The sequence below is a fragment of the Rhopalosiphum maidis genome, chromosome 1 (genome assembly GCF_003676215.2).
Source record: "Rhopalosiphum maidis isolate BTI-1 chromosome 1, ASM367621v3, whole genome shotgun sequence".
Taxonomy (NCBI): Eukaryota; Metazoa; Arthropoda; class Insecta; order Hemiptera; family Aphididae; genus Rhopalosiphum; species Rhopalosiphum maidis.
The window spans coordinates 13,102,102-13,123,008 of NC_040877.1; the positions used below are offsets into that span (position 1 = coordinate 13,102,102).

Sequence of the window (20,907 nt, forward strand, 5' to 3'; positions counted from 1 at the left end):
CAGTGCGCGCAAGTGTGTGCAAGTTTTTTTTAAATCTATACATTATAGTGTATTGTGAATTTCACGTTTAGTTTTTTTTTTTAATTTAAATATATCAATACATGTTTTTTCATTTTCACGATATAGAATAGCTAAGATATAAGGTGTCGTTTGAATTTAAAGTTTTTTGACCGAAATTGTATTTTTAGAATTCCCATGTCTGCTATCTCATCATGAAACAAATCTCATTCTGGTAAATTGGATTCAATTGTCGAAAATATTTGTTTTTTATTTTAAAATAGAACTTCAATTTTGAATACGCGCGAAAATGAGAATTTTTTAAGACTTTGTTTCATTTTTACCGCGTTAAATATAAAGCTTATTAAACTACACCACTCGCACATTATATATTTATGGTTTGACAATAATAACAATAAAGGCGGCATTTACCTCCCGTGGAACACAAATTAGTCATCGGGCCTCCGTTCTCGGGACGCTTTTTGATCTTCCTGATCCGGTCGTCCTGCTGTTGCTGCAAGTCCTCGGCGTCTCCTGCGGCGCCGGAAGTCCGCCGGCTGCCGGTGCTGCTACCCCGCCTCCCGCCCCAACCAGCTGACTTGTTGCAGTAGATCACGGCAAATATCATTATGTTGAGGAACAACAGCGAACATCCAATGCCTATGGCAACGGCCAGGGCCAGCGGAAACGTCTGATACGCTCCGCCACCACCACCGCCGCCCAAGTCATCCTGGCCGTCGGAACCTGACGACGACCGACCGCCACCCTCGCCATCGTCTTTGTCGCCACTTGGCCCGTTTTTGAGCTGTCGGCCTCCGCTACCACCGCCGACTTCGTCATTATCGCCATCCCCGCGATCCGATGACGAAGAAGACGCCACCACGACCGGTGGAGGTTGTAACACGTTCGTCCCGTTGGTCGTCCCGCCATCGGAAGTGGTCTTGTTGCCGACCGTAGTCTGCTGCATTATGGCCGGCGGCTGACCTGAACCCCGGTAGTACATGTCCGGTGCCGGTCTGTTGGTAGTCCTTTCTGAACCCTGAAACCGACGATAAACGACGATTGTTATCATAATAATAATTATTTATTATTTTATTATATCCGAAGTCGAGTAAACTCTACAATACAAAACAGACCAATTCAAATATATAGTTGAATTATTCTTGCTGAAAAAAAAGATTTTCTTTTTTAAATAATACATTGTTATTGTCTGTTAAACGATTGACGTTTTAGGACATCACCTAGTTAGATCTTCATAAGATCCGGGATTAACAATAAATCGATAAAAAAATAATATTATTTACATTATATTATAGAAAAAGATTCCACGTCAACGGTGATATTCAGCGAAATCGTCTACCAACATCAGTGTATGTTATCATAATCATGATGTGCATAACAGAAACATAAATTTTATGAAATACTAGACAAAAATGGACCCAATAGTGTTACAAACACTAATACAAAAAAATAATAAAAGTCGCATTGCAGAAGTACATATATATACAGTATAATACTACTTACACAAGTTACTCGTACATGATTCAAATGCCTTTTATATATATAAATAAAGTTTATATATTTGTGTTTAAATTCAAAATGTTTTTATAATAAATACTAATATAAAACATGAATAAATTGAAAATAACATCGAATAAAAAGTATATTGACAAATTTAAAATTATACATTTTATATATTATATTCTGACGTACATAATATTTTATCAATTGGATTATTTGAATAATAAGTGTATAAAATTATGTTTATTTTAAAAGAATTTATTTATTGTGATTGGTTATTGTATCGTTTGGTATTTGATTTGCATACTAGTATCTTTAAAAAGTTTATAATTTAATTGTATTTAGATTACAAAAACGAATCTTAAGAAAAAACGGTATGAACATATTTTTATTTTACGTAATTACTAACGCATCTTCAACGTTAAGGGTTATTCATTAATAATTGATTCAAATTTTCTCAATGTTTAATTTAATAATTTATTATTTTTTTTTTACTCTCTGTGAATTTAATTTAAAAATTCTATCAAAAATCCTCTTTTAAAAATATATTAATTTTTTTAAAATTATTTGTTAATTAAGTTAATGTAATAAAATATAACGAATGAGGTTTAATGTAGTTTAAATCCAGTAAATATAATAGTAACTTAATTATGTATATTATAAATTACAATATTTTTACCTGTTTTGTTTTTAAAACATTTTATTTTTTTATGCAAAAACATTAAATTAGATTTATGAAATACTGTTGTACCTACTTATTAAAAACAAAAGGAATTCGTTATAATAATAATATTTTCGTTGAATTCATGATTTTCCATTAAAATGCGTAAGCTAATAATTGAAGTTTGAAATGAAATTTATTCACAGGTACACAATAATAATTACAATTCGAACAATTTATGAATGTTAATGATTATATACGGTATTTAGTTTATTAACTAGTGTATTCGGTAAAATACTTCTGGGTCTTTATACAAAAGTAAGTTCACTTAACCCTAAGAATGTATGCCATTGAAGCTTACGAAACTAACTTTCACATTCAGTCGTTGCAAACATTTCTAAACAAACATAATTTACGACAAGTATATAAACCTTCTGTGTGGCCTCTTATTATTTATAGTTCGAGCTGGAGCGTTCGGTAGATTCATAATAATAAATTAGAGAAGCCACAAAATTCTTTAAACTTTTGTCGCCGCTGACTTAGTAAACGTTAACTCGTTTTTTTTCAATTCATTTTCCTTCGATTACTGTATAGGTACGTAGGTGTATTGTTATTTAATTTTCTTAATTTTTTTAATCGCAAACCGTTCGTTTTCACCGATCAAAACGTTTAATAATCGTTAGGCGCGCACCACAAGCATATATCGAACTGTAGTATTTTGATATTATGCGGCGACGGTGAACGCTTACCCAACGTGGAGATAATTTATGAACGTTAATTATAAAAACCGTGGCGGAAAAAAATCAATTTATTATTATTTCTCCACAGTTACCAGGTGTACCGAAATGCCAAAGGTAATATAATTCCTAATGCTCGATATGGAATCGTTCATTGGATGAGTCGAGCTATCAGCCACCACTCAGCAGATTAATCAATACACCGTTCCAAGCGTACCGAAAGAAATAAGTGCCGAACTCGCAAACTTGCGAAAAAAATAATAATAATAAAGTTTATCGGCATATAATTGTTTATAGTTTTTGTCACACGCGTCGCTCTCATCCTTAACCACCACTTTATCTTCAGAAGAGATGACACTCCTTACAGGATCATTTTCTTGTGACAATCTCGATAGTGTTGGCTAAGGAACAATATCTACAATGTGTACCATTAAAGTGTCTATATGCAATCATTATTTAGAAAAGTTTTAATTTTTTTGAAAATATTAATTTTATTGTATATCGTTATCAGATTTTACTTTTTCGAATGAAAACGTCATATACTTTTTTAACTTCGAATATTTTTCGGAGTATAAGGTATTTAATATATTTAAATATCGAATTACAAATTAATTTTAGTAAGTTGTATTTAAGTTAAAAGTTTAGACGAGCAAAATTTTAAAAAAACTTAGAAAAAAATCATAACGCTGAATTTTATTTTAAAAATGTTGTCTTACAAAGAAATGGAATTACGATTATGTAACAAAAAAAATATTGCTGGAAATTTAAAATTTAAAAATAATGAATGTATATCTGTACACTGAAATAAACTAATTGATAATATAATATAATATTATAAAACTCTTCAAATTTAAAGAATTAAAATTTCTATAAAATAAAGGTCAGTCTCATACCGGAAAACAAACAAAATTACGAATGTTGAAAGTTTGTTTGTTTTATAATATTTATGCGTTGAACGATAAATTTTATTATCGTTTTCATCGAATAGCAAACCTGCACAGTAAGGGTGTAATCCTTTTAATGGTCTTTATAAAATTATATTGGCGGGAAACTTACGGGTTTAAACGTCATCCCGCGTAGATCGGATTGGAACATGTGATGATAATAAGGTACGTCGTCGCCGGGCTTGTGCAACTCGGGAACTAAATTCAACCAAAATGACAGCCTATGGGCTCGGTAATGGCTTTTCAATTTGGGCTTCGTATCTGAAAATATATCCAATTATTGTACATTAACTGTAATGTGACTTACTCTACTCACATCGGTACAATATTGTTACATCATTTGTAATGCAATAATATTATACATCGTAATTAATATGACTGTGTATTGCACGAACAACCGATGATAAAACAATAAAAATAATATATTACACCTATAGTACTGTACCTAAACTCAAATATTTTTTATGTACGGTCTCGTACGCAGTCCATTCGATATTCTTAAACCGACCGTGTTCTTGTTTGTGCAACATATCCTGGTCCTGCGGCTCATTTGGATTACTGAAAATTACGTAAAAAGTATTACCATAGAGGATTTTTTTTTTCATTTTGGTATATTCACCGGCCTACCTAATGAATAATCCATACATTATAACCGTTTAAAGCATAAATATTTATTGGTTGCACTTAATACTGTGCAACCAAAGACAATCGTTTATGAATAATTTGTATAAAACCACAATCGCATAATCGTATTTTAGACTAATTATTATACAAGTTCAGGTATGGTAACATTTTTATTGAATATACATTTTCATTGCGATTATAATATTATTTAAAAAATTTTTCTTTTAATAAAAATAAATTTATTTTTTTTGCAGTTAACCCAATCAATGTTAAGACAACAACTTATGATTAATATAAAATTATAAAATAAGTTAATTTGTATTTTATTAAAACAAATATTTTCTGTAAAGTAATTTATTATCCTTAGGAGTAGTTAAAATAATTTTCCGTTATAAGTATTAATATACTATAGTCAATATAAAGATCAGAATATTAGGTAATTATTATGCAAACTAACAGGTTCGACTATTAAATATTATATATATTTAGATATATATAGGTAACGAGGTGGAAATTCAAAAACATTTGTTGTATATTTATTATTTTAATTTTGAACGCAGCGATAAATATATGGATTTTACAACAATTTGATTGTTTTTTTTTTTGGGGGGGGGAGGGAACACTATTATACAAAACATGCTTTGATTTTCAATTTCAGAGTTTTTATTGGTATGAAAGGGAATCTAATTTAGTCAAACAATTTAACTAACTATGTATTACTAATCTAGTAATATATAAATAAATTACAATAATATCGCAATAAAAATATATCAAAATTGTTACGAAATCCCTGTATATAGTAATTAAGGCTGATAGACCGTCTTTGGCGAGAATTGTTTTTTCGTTTGCATTGATTTATCATTCAGTGAAATTTATCATATATATTATAGCGATTCAAAGATGAAGTAATTTTTCTCAAAAATATAAGATAAAATCATTAAAAATAAATCTGTAAAATATGACTATTGTGTATAAATTACACCGGATATTACTAATGGTTTATTAAATTTTTTCTTCGATAGTTTTGAAACCTCAACTTATGGTTTGATTTTATTTTAAATTTATTTACGTTTCCAACATTTGTATGACTCGTAATTTCAATTGTTTTAATACGTAAAAAAACAGTCGTAATAACAATTATTATCGTATATGTATATCACATATAAGTCGTAAAACACCGAAATGAAAATAAAGAAAAGGAATTAGTCTTAAAACGCATTCTATTCGGATCGTCTGATATAGTCATTGAATCGTGTTTATGCCGGTAGTGTTGAGGCGCCATGGTGCATAGAGCACGTTCCGATGGCAATAAAAAAAAAACGCAACGAATAAATGAAAAATACCTATAAACCATTGGACTGGCGGCTGGTAAATAATAATATTAAACTGTCTGAGGGTAGATCAACGCGTGCAGTATAATATGACCTACTTATCGGAGCGGAGATTGGATAAAATAATAATAAAAATAAAAAAAATGCTGGAAACACTGTTTACGGGAACTAGGATTTTTTTTATCCACCCTCTTATTCTTATTTTATGCTAATAAAATATATATTACCCCGTCCGCGCAAAATTGCTCCAGTAAATAACCGCAGCCTCGGAAAGTAGGACTTCTGACTTGGTGTAATTCCTCGGAAAATGCATCAATCCCCCTACCAAGGGAGCACCGAATATGTACGGTAGTTCTTCACCGTGGATACATCCTTGTCTCTGAAACAAAAGCAGATAAATTACAATCTTTTACTAGTTTCGATTACAGTAGTGATTTCACACTTGACTATTGTGGAATATATTTTTTTTTATTTCTCCACTGAACAGTGGTTAACAAATTGAAGAATTTATCAAAAAAAAAAACACTCTGATATCGAATACTCGGTTAAATAACAATATTTTAATCCTATTATAATTATGTATTTTACAATTTTACAGTCATTTACTCACTGTTAATATAACAATTTTATTTTAAGTATGACAATAACGATAGCATGTACAATATTCAACAAACTGCGCTTTCACAATTTAAAATAGCAAAAAAAAATAAAAATAAAACAATATATATTTTTAAATAGATGTATGTTTTGATTAAATAAAATAATATGGGTCCTTTGGTGAGCCTTAGTAAAAGAATAAATTGAAAATTGAATACATAGTTAAAGGATGATAGTAGAGCTAACTTCAGTCAATATTAAGTAAAGAAGGATGATAAATGGAATTTAGAGAAAAATTTACAGTTGGCCGTGAGACTATAGATAAATCAACTATTTGGCTGAGTGGTACATAGTCATGGGATATCAAGAACAATAAAGAACGCATTACGATAAAATGTTCTCTTAAAAAACATGTTCATTCACATGACAAGAAGTATATGGGTTCCAAATTATAGATCTATACTTGAGTAGTTGAGTATAGGTCTTAAAAGGGAACAGTAGAAGATTTTTAAAATTTTAACAGTCAGATAAGTTATTATTTCAATTATAATTCATTACGTTATTATTATTCCAACCAGATACATTTTTAGTTTCAAAAATTGTATTTAGATGTAATGTTTATTGTTTACGCTAATAAGCCATATTCTAGTAGTAATACTGTGCTAAATAAAACACTTATTAACATCATGATTAAAACATGAAAATTCACAACTGAATATGTTTATAATATGGACGTTCATAATTGACATTCAACAATACTATTGATTTTCTATGATTTGATTTTTAAAATGTAAAATGTTAATGAAAAAAAAACCGACCTATAAGACACCTAACCACCCACTTATAAACGCCACTGATTGTTTGTACAACACTATGCGGTTATTCTCCTAATATATCAACTAAATAATTTTTTTGGGTGTATGACTTATTGATTATACATGATTATTACTGTGTATTGTTTATAGTTTACGATTTAGTTATTTTTATTTTTTTTTTATATTACACTGTTTCTATACGATTATAAAATATTACGTTTATCATAATATACATATTTTTTTTTTTTTTTTAATTTAGCCTTTAAATGGCATCATAACATAATTGTAAATGTAAAAGAAATATTGATTTTTTCCAGCATATTACGTATACAGCGTATTATTAATTCATCCACTAAATAATACTTTTAGAATAATAATTTGATATATTATGTAGGAGTAATATTATGTCCCCTCCTGGGAATTAATTTTTATTCATTCTGTGTTCTGCATTCCATGATATTCCGCAATGTAGATCTGCGTTGTGTATTTTTATAATTTATTTATTTTGAGGCTTAAAAAAATAAAAAAATAAATAGCCATTCCAAAGGTACACATATGCAGTGATTTCGCGGTCCAGTAAAGCGTGACACCTCGACCAAGAAATTGTAGGAATTGTTTTGCACAAAAAATCCAATTAAATAGGATTTTAAGTTTTAACAGATTGAAAACGACAATGATACGGTTTTAATAAAGAAAATGTTCAACGTAATATAAATGTAGTCGAAATGGTTCTCTTCGTATTGCGACGTTAATAACAACAACAACAACAACAATAATAATAATAATAATAATAATATTAGTATACCATGTACCGTCTATCTAATGGTGCTTAACCAGTTGAAATTGTAAAGGAACATGAATAATTATATTTTCCTGTCCAATATCAAGCAAACAAACTTTTGAAGAACATGTTGAGTGTATAAACTAAATATATGAATGTTAACATTCACAACAAATGTTTTTCGTTACCATTTGTGGTAATATTTTGACCAAATAATAATAATAGTGATTTAATTTAGCCACTATTGTTTTTACAATATCAAAATGTTAAGTCCAAGAAATTTTACGAAACTCAATTAAAAATTGCATGTTCATGATAAAATTATTATTAATATCATTTCGTCGAAAACTAAAATCGTTCTTAAGTTACCGTTATAATAATGTAAACATTTAATCGAATAACATGAATTATTTATCAAAAAGGTACTCATCGTGGGACCTTTAAAATTAATTTTCGTTTAATAACCTAGTTATGTAAATTAATAAAGCGCAAAACCAATTGTCAAACATAGACGTTATCGTTTCCAAATAAGGAGCCCGTTACTAAAGTAATTTCGACTGAAATTGGGTTCCTTGAATTTTTCTAGTCGAGCGTATATCATTTAATAAAATCAGCCTTTTCAATTTTTGTATTTTTTTTCCATATCAGCAGCAATCCATTGTTACCTATAATAGGTCTTTCATACAAACTCTTTTGATTTTTGCACATTAAATCAATACTTTCGTCAGTGATTGATCAGCCCTACTTATTCTGTTTTATTTGCTTTGTGACGGATCGTTTTTTCCGGATACCGCGACTGGGATAATATTATGACTAAAATTTATGTTTCGAGTTTTCTCAGTATATTATGCAATGTGCATATATTATGAGGTTTATTGTACAGCATTTTTAACGTTTTTACTACAATGCGGGCAACGCGGGGTGGCTACGTCCAATGCTGGTGGAAAAAACAAAATTATAATATCAGGTATGAATAATGTACTAATCATTAAACTGTCATGGTTGGTTTGAGTTAGTCAAATAGATAATTTTTGAAAGTTTGTTCTGTAAAAAAAAAAGTTAAGTTAAAAGTTACTTAGAATATTAAAGAATTTAATTTTGTCAATTAAAAAAAAAAAAAAAAAATAATAATAACCAAACTTAAAGATAACATTTTCTAATTGGTACCAAAATATAGAAACTATAGGAGAAAGTTAACGTTGGACGTGAAAACTAAGAAAGGAAATTGACTATTCTGCTAATTCTTCTTCCTACTTATTAAAACTGAAGAATTTAGAGATGAATCTACCAATAATTCTTGAACCAAATAAAGTCGTGTTAACTTTTTGTATTTTAAATAGCAATATAGGTGCGTAAAAAAATGTTCAAAGAAAAGTAATAATAAAAAAAAAAAATTATGATTTACGAATATATCAACAATACTCGGCAAAACGAGAATTTACATGTATAAACTATAAAGTACATTGCATCGTTGATAATCACTTCAGTACCGATTAAATCACTTATAACAGACGTAATATATATGAGTAATATGATTAAACGAAAACAATGAGAGATGATTTACTCGAAATGAAAAACAATATTAATTGTATAATATGTTTTAATATGTTTTATATTATTATTTGTTTTTGCTTATTCGAAAAAAGAAAACGTTTATTATTATTATATTTTTTAACACTTTAAGTCATAAGATAACCAAACAAAATATTATGTAAAGAACGGGTTTATCGAAAAATATGAAATACAAACTAATATATTGAATTAGTTTAATTCAATAAAAAATATTCTTGAAATTAATTTATCTATAATCCGATTTTATTCGTTTTGTTCTCTCAGAAATTTGTATTATTTATAATAAAACCCTAGTTATAATAATTACTATTGATGCATATTGAATAGCCTCTTATGAGATTTGTGATCCAGACCGTTTCACAAATACTCGGGATTAATTAATTATTTCTCAAAAATAAAATCGTTATAATACATAAATAATATTATAAGTACCTACACGTCCTACACATTATACTCTGAGTTTTCAAAGTGCATGAAAATACAGATCAACTTAAAAGTTGAGTAATATTCATAATTAACCATTCGATTATAGTTTCAAAAAATTACTCGAAACATGTGTATTTCTGATTTACTCCGTTTTGGCTTGAAACTGATAAATTAATGAAGACTAACATCATATTTCAAAGAAGTAATTTATTAAATGATTGAATATTTAAAATACTTATAGTATGAAAAAAAAACAATGTTTACGTGGACGTGATATTTAAAAGTTGTAAGTGAGCAAACGAGTATCACTTTATTCATCTTGTTTTTATTTGCTATCCAATAAATGTTTCGACCGCAGATTTTTTGCTTTCCCGTTTATTATTTTCGCTGACTAAAATATGAATTTTGCGAAATCTGTATAAATTATCATTATTAATATTATTTTATTTTTCGTTGTATAGTACTTATATCATTGTTAATGTTTATTAGTCCAATAATTTGATCCGTCGACTCACCCTTAATTTATTACATTGTGTACGGGGGATTTTTTTTTCTACTAGTAATACAAACATAATGCATATATAGTATACGGTTATGTTAAGTGAAAACTCTTCAAATATGCATCGATATGTTTGATTTGAGTTGGGGTATAATTGTCCCCGGAGACGTGTGTGCCCGTGAAACTAGTTTTTCACTTTTCAAAATGAACTTTTCGGTCGAATTCACTAGTTACTTATACTCATACCATATTACCGAGAATAATATAGGTACCTTCATCAAAAGAAAATATTTTATTTATTAAGTCGGAAGGGAATCAGCGTAGACACTACAATTTCATTTGGTCGTCTTTCATATTGAAATTATAAGTTTTTATGTTAACGAATGGCAAATGGACCTTGCCGATGAACCCCGCACGCACACACACACACATATATACACACACACACATATATATATATAAATCATACCTATGTGTACACGCTGCGAACATGGAACTACCCCAAAAGTGTCGCAGACAGTTTATAAATAAATTATAATAGAACGAGTAAAATGTACACGACGTTTTTACCGCGTTGGCATTTTTGGTGTTTTTAATAATTTAAAGGACTTTCGTCATTATCATTCTGTTGAATATTCAATATTTATCCACGCTCTACACAGGTTAGTTTAAAAGTCGTATAATACGCTGAACGTACCGTCACCGTATAATAATATTAATAATATAATGTTTCGGGAGAAAGGAAGACGTTCTAAGCGTGACTGCAGTTGGCTGCTTTACACGTCAAACATATTAAGCATTGAGGTTATAATAGCACACGTGTAATGCTTTGCGCATAAAGCCATTTATTTGTTTAGTGTAGTTTAAAAATGTTTTAATACACACCGTATACTATATTATGCATTATGGATGGTTGATTTTTTATTTCTGACAAACTTTATAAACTAAATGATGTTTATCTTTCCATGATTCCTCTCATTCCTTTTTAAGTTTTTCGAATTTCAATCAACTTTTTATTATATTCATTTTTAAATGTTTTGAATTTTATTCTAATTGAGTTTCTCAATAATCAGATTACCAGCTATGGATTATATTTTTAAATTATTATTTATAATACATTGTTTCTAGTTTCTATTGTTTGAAATCAATAAATGTCTCGACGATTCTTATTATATATATTTTCCATTTTAAATCAATGATTTTGTTTGTAACAGTAAAATTCAGTTTAATAACCATTTTTAATTTTCAAATATTTACTAAAGCAATACATCTCAATTTTTAATGAAACTACTTATTTATATATATCTTTGCATTATTACTGATGACATACATCATAGAAATACTGCTAAACTGCCCAATTATATTGGTCTACGTCCTCAGCACTCCAGTACCTTTAAGTTTCTGATTGGCACACACTTCAAACATTTGTACCTCGTTTATACAAGTTTCTACCTCAACAATCAACAGTTTTTAAGTTATCTTCAATTTATAAAAAACCGTTGAGGTACAAACTTGTATAAACGAGGTAAAAACGTTTGATGCGAGTTTCAATCAAAAATTTAAAGGTGGGAAGGCTGGGGACTCAAACCTCGATTCATAAATAAATTTTAAACTTTATAAGTATATAACCTAAATATTTAATAAACGGTTGTCCATTTAAATAAATGAATGTCACTAAAATATTTTCAAGTAAACACGTTTTGGTACGTTTAATTTGAATCTTTTATACCTGATATTTTTATTCTGGATATTACTAATGTATAATTTAAAATATAAATTTAATTTTTATATGTAGTTGATAAAAATGACTGCTTATTTATTCAATGTTCAATATTATTTTGGCATACCAGCGATAGATTAACGTGAAGTTTATGGACAAAGGATAAGGTTTATGTTTGAAATTTAATTTAATTCTACTGTACGTGCATTTAACCACAAATTTTAATCTAATGTAACAATTATATCAGAAACACTGTTGGAAATTTTAACATATAAATTACTTTATTCAGTTAATATAATTATAAATAATAATGCGGTATTATAAACGAACAACGTATAATGTTTCAAAGTTCGTCTTTTACAATAAATAAATTATAAATATTAAATTAAATAATTTATCATTAAACGTCATTAAAATCTAAAATACAGATACAGCAATCACTCAATTACATTATTTAAGCAACAAATAGTTTATTTTTTAAAATGTTTTATTTAAACATTTAAAATAAGTTAATCATATTACATTGCTTGTATTGCCTATTATATTATAATTCAATAGATTTAATATCTTTCCTAAAAATCCACATAATCAGTAAACTCAATATTATTTTTATGAAAAAGATAATATTTTGTAAATGACTAATTAGAATATATGTCTTAAAGTATTATTGTTTATACAACGATGTTAAATTATTTGGTTTTATAAATAAAAATTATATTATATACAATTAAATTAATTCTAAGGGATTTGCTATTATAACTGCATAATGTCAAATAAATAAATAACAACTGATAATGAACCAATTGAAAGCATAGCAATATTTAAAAAAAAAAAAGTCTACAGCTGATAATGCAATTCGCAGTTATTATTGGGTTTATCGATATTTAACGAGAGTGAATGTTTATACAGTTTTGTGTCAAATAATTGATTATTGTTGGTTTTCATAATTTTTTCGAAATTAATAAGTTTTGATTTCACTTATACAAAACTTAACTGTAGTTATGTTTGCATATATTAAAACCACATTGAAATAATTATCTTTTTACGGGAACTTTGCTATGTTATTTGATGGGTATGTTTATAAGTTTTACCAATTATACTGATTCAAAATGATTTAGTGCCTCTGTGATTAGGTTTTAAAATTAATTTTGACAATAATTATTTCGAAAGTGTTTTGTATTCGGCAAAAACATGTAATAACAATTTAAGTGTGTAATAATTTACTAAATTAATCTGAAGGAAACTTAATAAGAATTAATATCAAACTTCTACTACCTATATTAAATTAATGTAGTTTTCGTAAATTTAATAATTTTAGTATATAGAATGGAAAAATAATAAAATTGTTTTAAAAGTCATCATAGTTTTGTTTTTATGGTATAATTTTTTTTAACTTTTAAAATATTTATATGTAGTGTTATTATTTTCTATATAATAATTAATACCTGTTTAATTATTGATTTATTTTTTTACTCAAAATGTTCTCTAATTTAATACAATAATTTAAACCTCAATTTTGAAGGAGAGATTATTATTGTATTCTTGGTAAAAGCACATTTCAAATAAACTTAATATCTACATGATACTTTCATGTATTTTAAAATAATAAATTAAAATGTGAATTTCAAATTTATGTTGCTAACAATGGTAATACATAATTTAATTTATCTGTAAACCACCAACATTTACCTTAACATTTTATTTCCATTAGTAAATGTGTCTACTAATAACAAGATGGATTATAGGCATATATGACAAGCTTTTAAAATATTTTCTAAATATTTCATATAATTAAGAGGAAGTGGAAGTATCTATTTATATAAAATAATGTTTTTAAACAGTGTATGAAAAACAAAAGTAAAATATCTCGTATAATGAATAAGCGCGATACGTATAATGTGAGAAAACTTTTCGGTACTAAAACGCTGGAAAAATATATGAAAACGCAAAAATAGAAACCCCGAGGCGATATAATCTTATCATGTATGCATTTCCCATACTCGTGTGATATAAATTTATATATTATCATAATAAAAACAAATTATTATATGCTCGCAAGAACACACACACATATGATATACATAATAAATGTTGTACATTTATATTATGTGGTATTATATGTGATAAGTTTTTCAAAAAAAAAAAAAAATGTATAATGTTATCCAGAAAATACAAAATATTATCTTGAATTGTTTTTTAACATAATTTTAAGCACGCAATTAATTAAAACGTCGCAATAATAGTTGAAATACTTTCACGTTTTGCTTAATGTTAAAGGGCTTACATGGGATTTGGCTTCTGTATGCTAATAGTTTTTTTTTTAGATTTAAATGTAATTTAAAAATTATTATGTAGGTATGTATATTTACATCTTGAAAATAGTTACGTATAATATAGAAATACTGCTGTACCTACTTCATATAATATTATAGATCTCAACGAAATCTTAACGAAACTGTGTTGCTTATAATTGCATTGACTATTAGTCGGGTTAGTTTGGTATTAACATAATTAGGGGCTAATTGACTATTTGGGGCCAAGTTCTTCAAGATAATCGATTTTTTAATCTTTGAGTAATTTGTACATCGAAAATTTATAATTATGCAATTATGCTTAAGACTTTAGAATTCAAAGTATTATTTTTTTTTTTTCAATTTACACAACTACTACGATTATTAAAAGTATATAATGATAACGTATATAATAAAGTGTTATTTAAAAAAAATGAGAAATGGTGTGGTTTAAAACATTGAAAACAATTAGTATCACACGGCAAAAGAGTGATTTTTTTCAACTAATGGAAAATATATGTTACTATTAATCGTATACATGCTAAGTCTAGCGAGTTTATGGTCGTAATAATATGTTGTAGAGTTCGTAGAGTCTATATAATGTAACTCTTGATAAATGTATAATCGATAACATCGCTTAGTACTAACGACCATTAAGTCATGATAATTGTGTATTTAATGAAACCCTATAATAACGTTTTAAAGCTCCGTAATTATTTGTTTGGGGGAACATTTTTATTTACGCCTTAGCACACCGTTTCATTCGTTTCAACGAATACGTTGCGGTTTGATGTTGTCACAATGACATTTTTTAATTTTTCGACGTTATTGTCCTGCGCGCGGAAGATGATCAATAAAAAAAATAAATATTTCATTTTTCGATTTTATTTTTCTCTCCTACGGAATCCAGCTATAAATTATATATCGGTTATTTGGCTTCGAATCCACTTCATAGTTTTTGGAATGTTTCCACAAACGGAATCGATGGGACACGGATACGCGCGAATTATGGGCGAGCGCACGAGACAGCGGCGTGCGGAGTGCGCGCAGTTCGGCGGCGGACGGAGTGTTTCGGCGGGGCGGATGACACGGGTGCTGCGGGCACAAGGGTTGCGGCGACGGGAGGGTGGGGGATGGTTGGCCGTTGTGGCGCGGCCGATAGTATGGTAAGCGTGAGGAAGTTGCCGCGGGCCGCCAGATAACACGGCGACTACTTACGGGCGGTGGGTGTGCACGAGAGCGGTATATATGCGTTAATTATTATTATCCGGGCCGTAAGGCGAGTCGAGGTCGCGTGGTCCAAAGCACCGGTGCACGGCGGCGGCGGTGTGGCGCGGGGCGAAGAACTCTTTAATTTTATTTTTTCAAAAGGAAAAAAAAGAAAATTAAACCAGACACTTTTCGTCTGAGTACATGACGTATTGTATAATATGCGTTTTGAAATTTAAATTCTCCTCGACAGTCGTCGTTTCTGTTTTTTATTTCATTCATACACATTGTTTGCGACGTGGCTTGAAAAAAAACGAAGAAGAAAGAAACGGCAACAACTCTCATACGCCATTACGTGTCCAGCGTAATTTCTATTCTTTTGTCGAAACAAAATTTGTTACGTTATTTAAACGTTTTTCCCGGGTTTCGTTACTACGAGACCGGGGTGCGTAACTTTGCGGTGAACGTACTCGAGCGAAACGCTCTACGGCGCTGTAGTGAAGTCGGCACTCTTTTTGGCAACCGTCCTCGACCTGCACGGAAGTGAACGTCTCTGTACAAACACATCGAACAGTCTGCGCCCCGTGCACTGGATTGAAAACTACCGACTTGGAAAACAGCGAAACAGTACGACGGCGTTCGACGACGTACCTACAGGGTGTTTCCGGTTGTCCGGACACATACGTCGAGTACGATCTCACGCGCGTTTTCGAGCGATTCCGGAATCGAAAACGGCCTGTTTTGCTAGGCGCTCCCGTCTACTTCAATAATAATAACTCTGTTGACAAGTCCTCGAATCGCCGTTTCAACGAAACCGACGGATTCTCCCGAGCCACTTTTCGACGTTCGAACTATTACTATTGTGATACGTTACACGACGCCGCTCTTCTTAAACCGCAAAAATATCGTCACATAAATACCGTTACAGGTGACTTTGGAGACTACAATTGTTATCGCGTTGCACTGTACTAATGATAGTATTATTGATTTTTTATAATATGTTTAAAATCATTATAACGATTATAATTATGATTTTGTATATTAAGTGACCTTAAATGTATAGCGTTCACAAAACGCACTATGTTTTCGATAGCATTTACCAACACGATGCACGGAAAACCCTGAACCATTATGTACGATTCGGTACAATACTATAATATTATACACTGACGAAAGGCGAATAAGCACACAGCAACGTTATCTCGTGGTGCACGTAGGTAGTAGTGCTTTATGTGTAGAATATTACGATAACTCTGTGCCGTAAATTTAACTTCTACGGGCGTGAGTATTGCACCGGTCAATTTCATTTTATTTTAGGTTCTGTTCGATGTACATTATATTTTATTATGGTTAAAATTTTGTTTTTTTGTTTTTATCAGTTTCTAAAAAAGCTGTACATTCGACGTTCGTTATGCTGTTGTTAATCGATAAAAGTAGAGACTTTGAGAGGTAAACTATTCCATTCGTTGAACCCTACTTTATCCGTTGTGTGTATACTTTTCACCATAATTTATACAATGGTGGAGACAAACATTTAAAATTATGGAAATTTATTTATGCATAATTATTCTTATAAATAAAATATTTTGTGTTCATGTAGATATGATTTTTATAGCAAATGCACTTTTTAACACCTTTTGAATGCGGTAGATATCAAAAAATAAAAGCCAATTAAAACGGCACATGCAAATTTATACTCAATAGTGTTGATAGTTAAAATTGATTACACACAGTGACCATGCTGATTATAGATGTTAAAATAAAAATGTCATTAGCTCTTTTTGAGCAATTTTTTATAATATATGATCCTGACCTATAAAATATTTTGTTGTTTGGTGCATTGGACATATGAACTGTTTTCAGAACTAATTACGAGTTCTCGTCTTATTTTGTACTGATATATAAATTAAATTGTTAATTATAATTGTTTATAATTATTATTATTGTAAATAATAAAATCTATTTTAAAATATCGACTTATAAGAATCCAGTTGTCGTACACAGAAATAAGTTATGTTTGATATGTGTTGGCCAAAATGACAACCATTATTTTCAGAAAGATTTAACTGAGGATTGTAATTCTTTTGGACTTAAAGGTTATATTATTATTATAGGATTTGAAGTTAGAAAAAAAAAACATTGAGTTATTGTACATTTACAAATTATCTTCTAATACCTAACTGAGAAAAATTTAAATATTGCTATATCAATAATTATTGTTTAAGATTTAATTAATAATAATTCATAACCTTTTACGTATTGTAGGATTGATCGGGCTAAGAGTATGGTAGTTTTTATTATATAAACATAGAGAAGTCCGTAAAAGAAACGACAACTATCTTAAACTCAACCATAAAATTATTATAAATATCTTAAATTAATAAACGAGACACGTGCATTTAACAGATAAATCGTCACTGGTAGCGGCGCTGCAGTACCCAAACTGCTTGTTAAATTTAATTTAAACATTTTATGTGACGTAATGTTCATCATTGTCTCTATATACTTGACTCATCATTTTATTCTAACTATTTAAATAATATGCTGTATGAGCAAAAACGATGTATGCTAGCGATAACACTAAATGTGGTCGTTAAAGTACTAACTATATTATGGTGCACTAAATTTTAGTAAAATAAATTTCCCGTTGTAGAACCACTGTAGATATTATAAAATAATTATTTTTTATCTACAAATTTCATTAAACAACTTAAACACTGTACTTGTAATTTTTATTGTAATTGTATACTATTTTAAAAGTTGAATATTGTTGTTCTTTTGTATGATATAATATTATTGATTGTATGATTATTGTTTTATTTAAAATGAAAATAAACACACAATTGAATAATCTAAAGAACGCTAAACATGAAAATAATAAATAAACAGTGAAATGTTATTTAGCAAAACCACGTGAATGGGCGAACGTTAAACAATTGTAACACAAATTTATAATATACTCCCGAATTTATCTTACTGATTATAGTATTTGAAAGTATGAAACAAAATATAGGATAATTATATAAATAAAACAAGTTTGTTAATATTATAGTAAATATCCAGATAATATTTTTCTATATAATTTATTTCATAAATCTTAAATCATAAAGATAAGAAAATTTAAGCTACATTTTTGACGTTAAAAAAACTATATGACTTGTAAATTTATATTTTATGAAGTTTTATTTAAATTGTTGTTAGAAACAATTATCATTAAAGTATTATTGCATTATTTGTGTAAGTATTATTTGCATTAAATAATATTATCAATCGTCATACCAGTAATGAATTAATTCTTTCAAATAATTAACATTTACTTAAATAACAATAAATATATTTGATTTATTTCAATGAAACTTTTTTGGTTTAAACCAGAAAAAAAATAACAATAAAAGAATTAAAAGCTACAATTATTTATCTTTGTAAGGTCGGATGTTAATGAGTAAAAAAATGAAAATTAAGTTAAAAATGTACGTTACATAACAAGTTACTTTTTAGTCTTAGAAATATCTAACTTCTAACTTAACGAATTAACTTATTTTCCTGATATCCAGTAATTTATGAATTCATTAATTGTATTGTATTGTCATGATAAGTTATTTTTCTCTAAGGTAAATCATTAATATTTAAAAATACATGTTTAGTTGTTAAAAAAATAATTATCAAAAAATATAAAATATTATTGATAGATTATAATGTTATAGAAATTATGAATATGTATCTACCAAATTGCATTTTTGAAATGCTTCAAAATATGAAGATATGAAAATCATTCATTATCTATATTTAATAGTTAGATTGGTTTACTTTTGATACACCTATCCCTAATATGGTAAAATAAAATAATAGATTATTTATTTTTTTTATTCTCAGTATTAATTAATTGTATTCAAACAATGAATTTCTTCATAATTAATAATAAAAAATGAAATAAAATTTACGATGATTTCAAAAAAAAAGTTGTAAATTTTAAAGGGAAAAAACAAAAACAAATAATATTGTTAAGTTTAATCATTGATTCAAGTTTTTAAATATCAAAGTATCTACAGAAATTAATAATTGATTTTACTATATACATATTTTTAAATTGTAAAATGTATATTAATATATTTCTATGATATTTGTTAAGCTTTTAAAAAATGTATTACTTTTTTAAAATTAATTTGTAACATTTACAAATTAAAAAAGAGTTAAATTGAAATTAACTAAAATTTAACTAAAATGTTATATCTAAAGTGTAATAGGTCAATCATAATATTCTTGTAGGTTTCATTTAGTGTTAATGGATATTTATTTCACTATGATTATTATTGTCTTTTGGAGGTTTTTTTTTTTTTTTTGAATCATGTATGTCGATCTGAGTTCAAGGGATACCCAACTATTTTTTGTCTGTATTATTATAACTATTATTATTATTATTATTATTATTATTATTATGCTTCAAAGGATGCCCACTTTGTTAAATTGCCGTCATATCCTTTTCTGCAGTTCTGGGTTGAGAACAGAAAAAAAAAATACAGAGGTCGGAGAAGGAAAGAAAAAAAAAGAAATACGAAGAATAGAAAGAGCCGGAAGCCACGATTCTTATTCTCTCTTTTTCCCTTCCTATTTTTCCATGCACAGTAGATTTTATTCATGCGGCTTGGGATGAAAATTCCTAGTGAACAATGGGGTAACGACGATAAAACCATAAAGTTTAACCTTACCCTCACTCTGCTACCTACTACACTTCGTACCTGGTATCTGTTGAATACATATGAGAAAATGAGTTATGGCGTTTAATTTCAAGCTGCCTCGGCGTACACTACTTTTTCCAGACTGTTTGCGAGTCTGTTATCAACTCTCGGTAACAGTATTCATAGGCCACGGCAGTCCGGTTTTAAAATTTAATGATGCTAAGTGAATATGGACTCATTGGTACTCAGTATTTGGTTTTATTTAAATTCGAGTTGATCATTATTTATCAAAAAAATTAAAGTGAACAAAATATATTAGCTCATAAAACATTAAAATAGGTATCAAAAAAAGTAATAATTTTAATATTTGGTATAACCTATCTATTATATAAGGTATTAATAATAATTCTAATAAAAGTATGAATTGAGCCATACAAAAAATAGATAAAAAGTTCTCAGACACCTCATTTTTTAAAATGTTTTTATGACATTGCCGATAGGGAGTT

General features: G+C 28.4%; 1 protein-coding gene across 1 annotated transcript in view; it reads right to left on the minus strand.

Moving 5' to 3' along the window:
- Positions 1-20,907, minus strand: part of LOC113560870 (neuroligin-4, X-linked-like) — a 295,089-nt gene that overhangs the window by 8,828 nt on the left and 265,354 nt on the right. The window contains exons 8-11 of the mRNA XM_026966983.1: positions 6,043-6,194; positions 4,306-4,418; positions 3,973-4,121; positions 430-1,036 (exon numbers count right to left, since the gene is read on the minus strand). Of these exons, the coding sequence (XP_026822784.1) occupies positions 430-1,036; positions 3,973-4,121; positions 4,306-4,418; positions 6,043-6,194 (1,021 nt within the window). The remainder of the gene's footprint in view (positions 1-429; positions 1,037-3,972; positions 4,122-4,305; positions 4,419-6,042; positions 6,195-20,907) is intronic.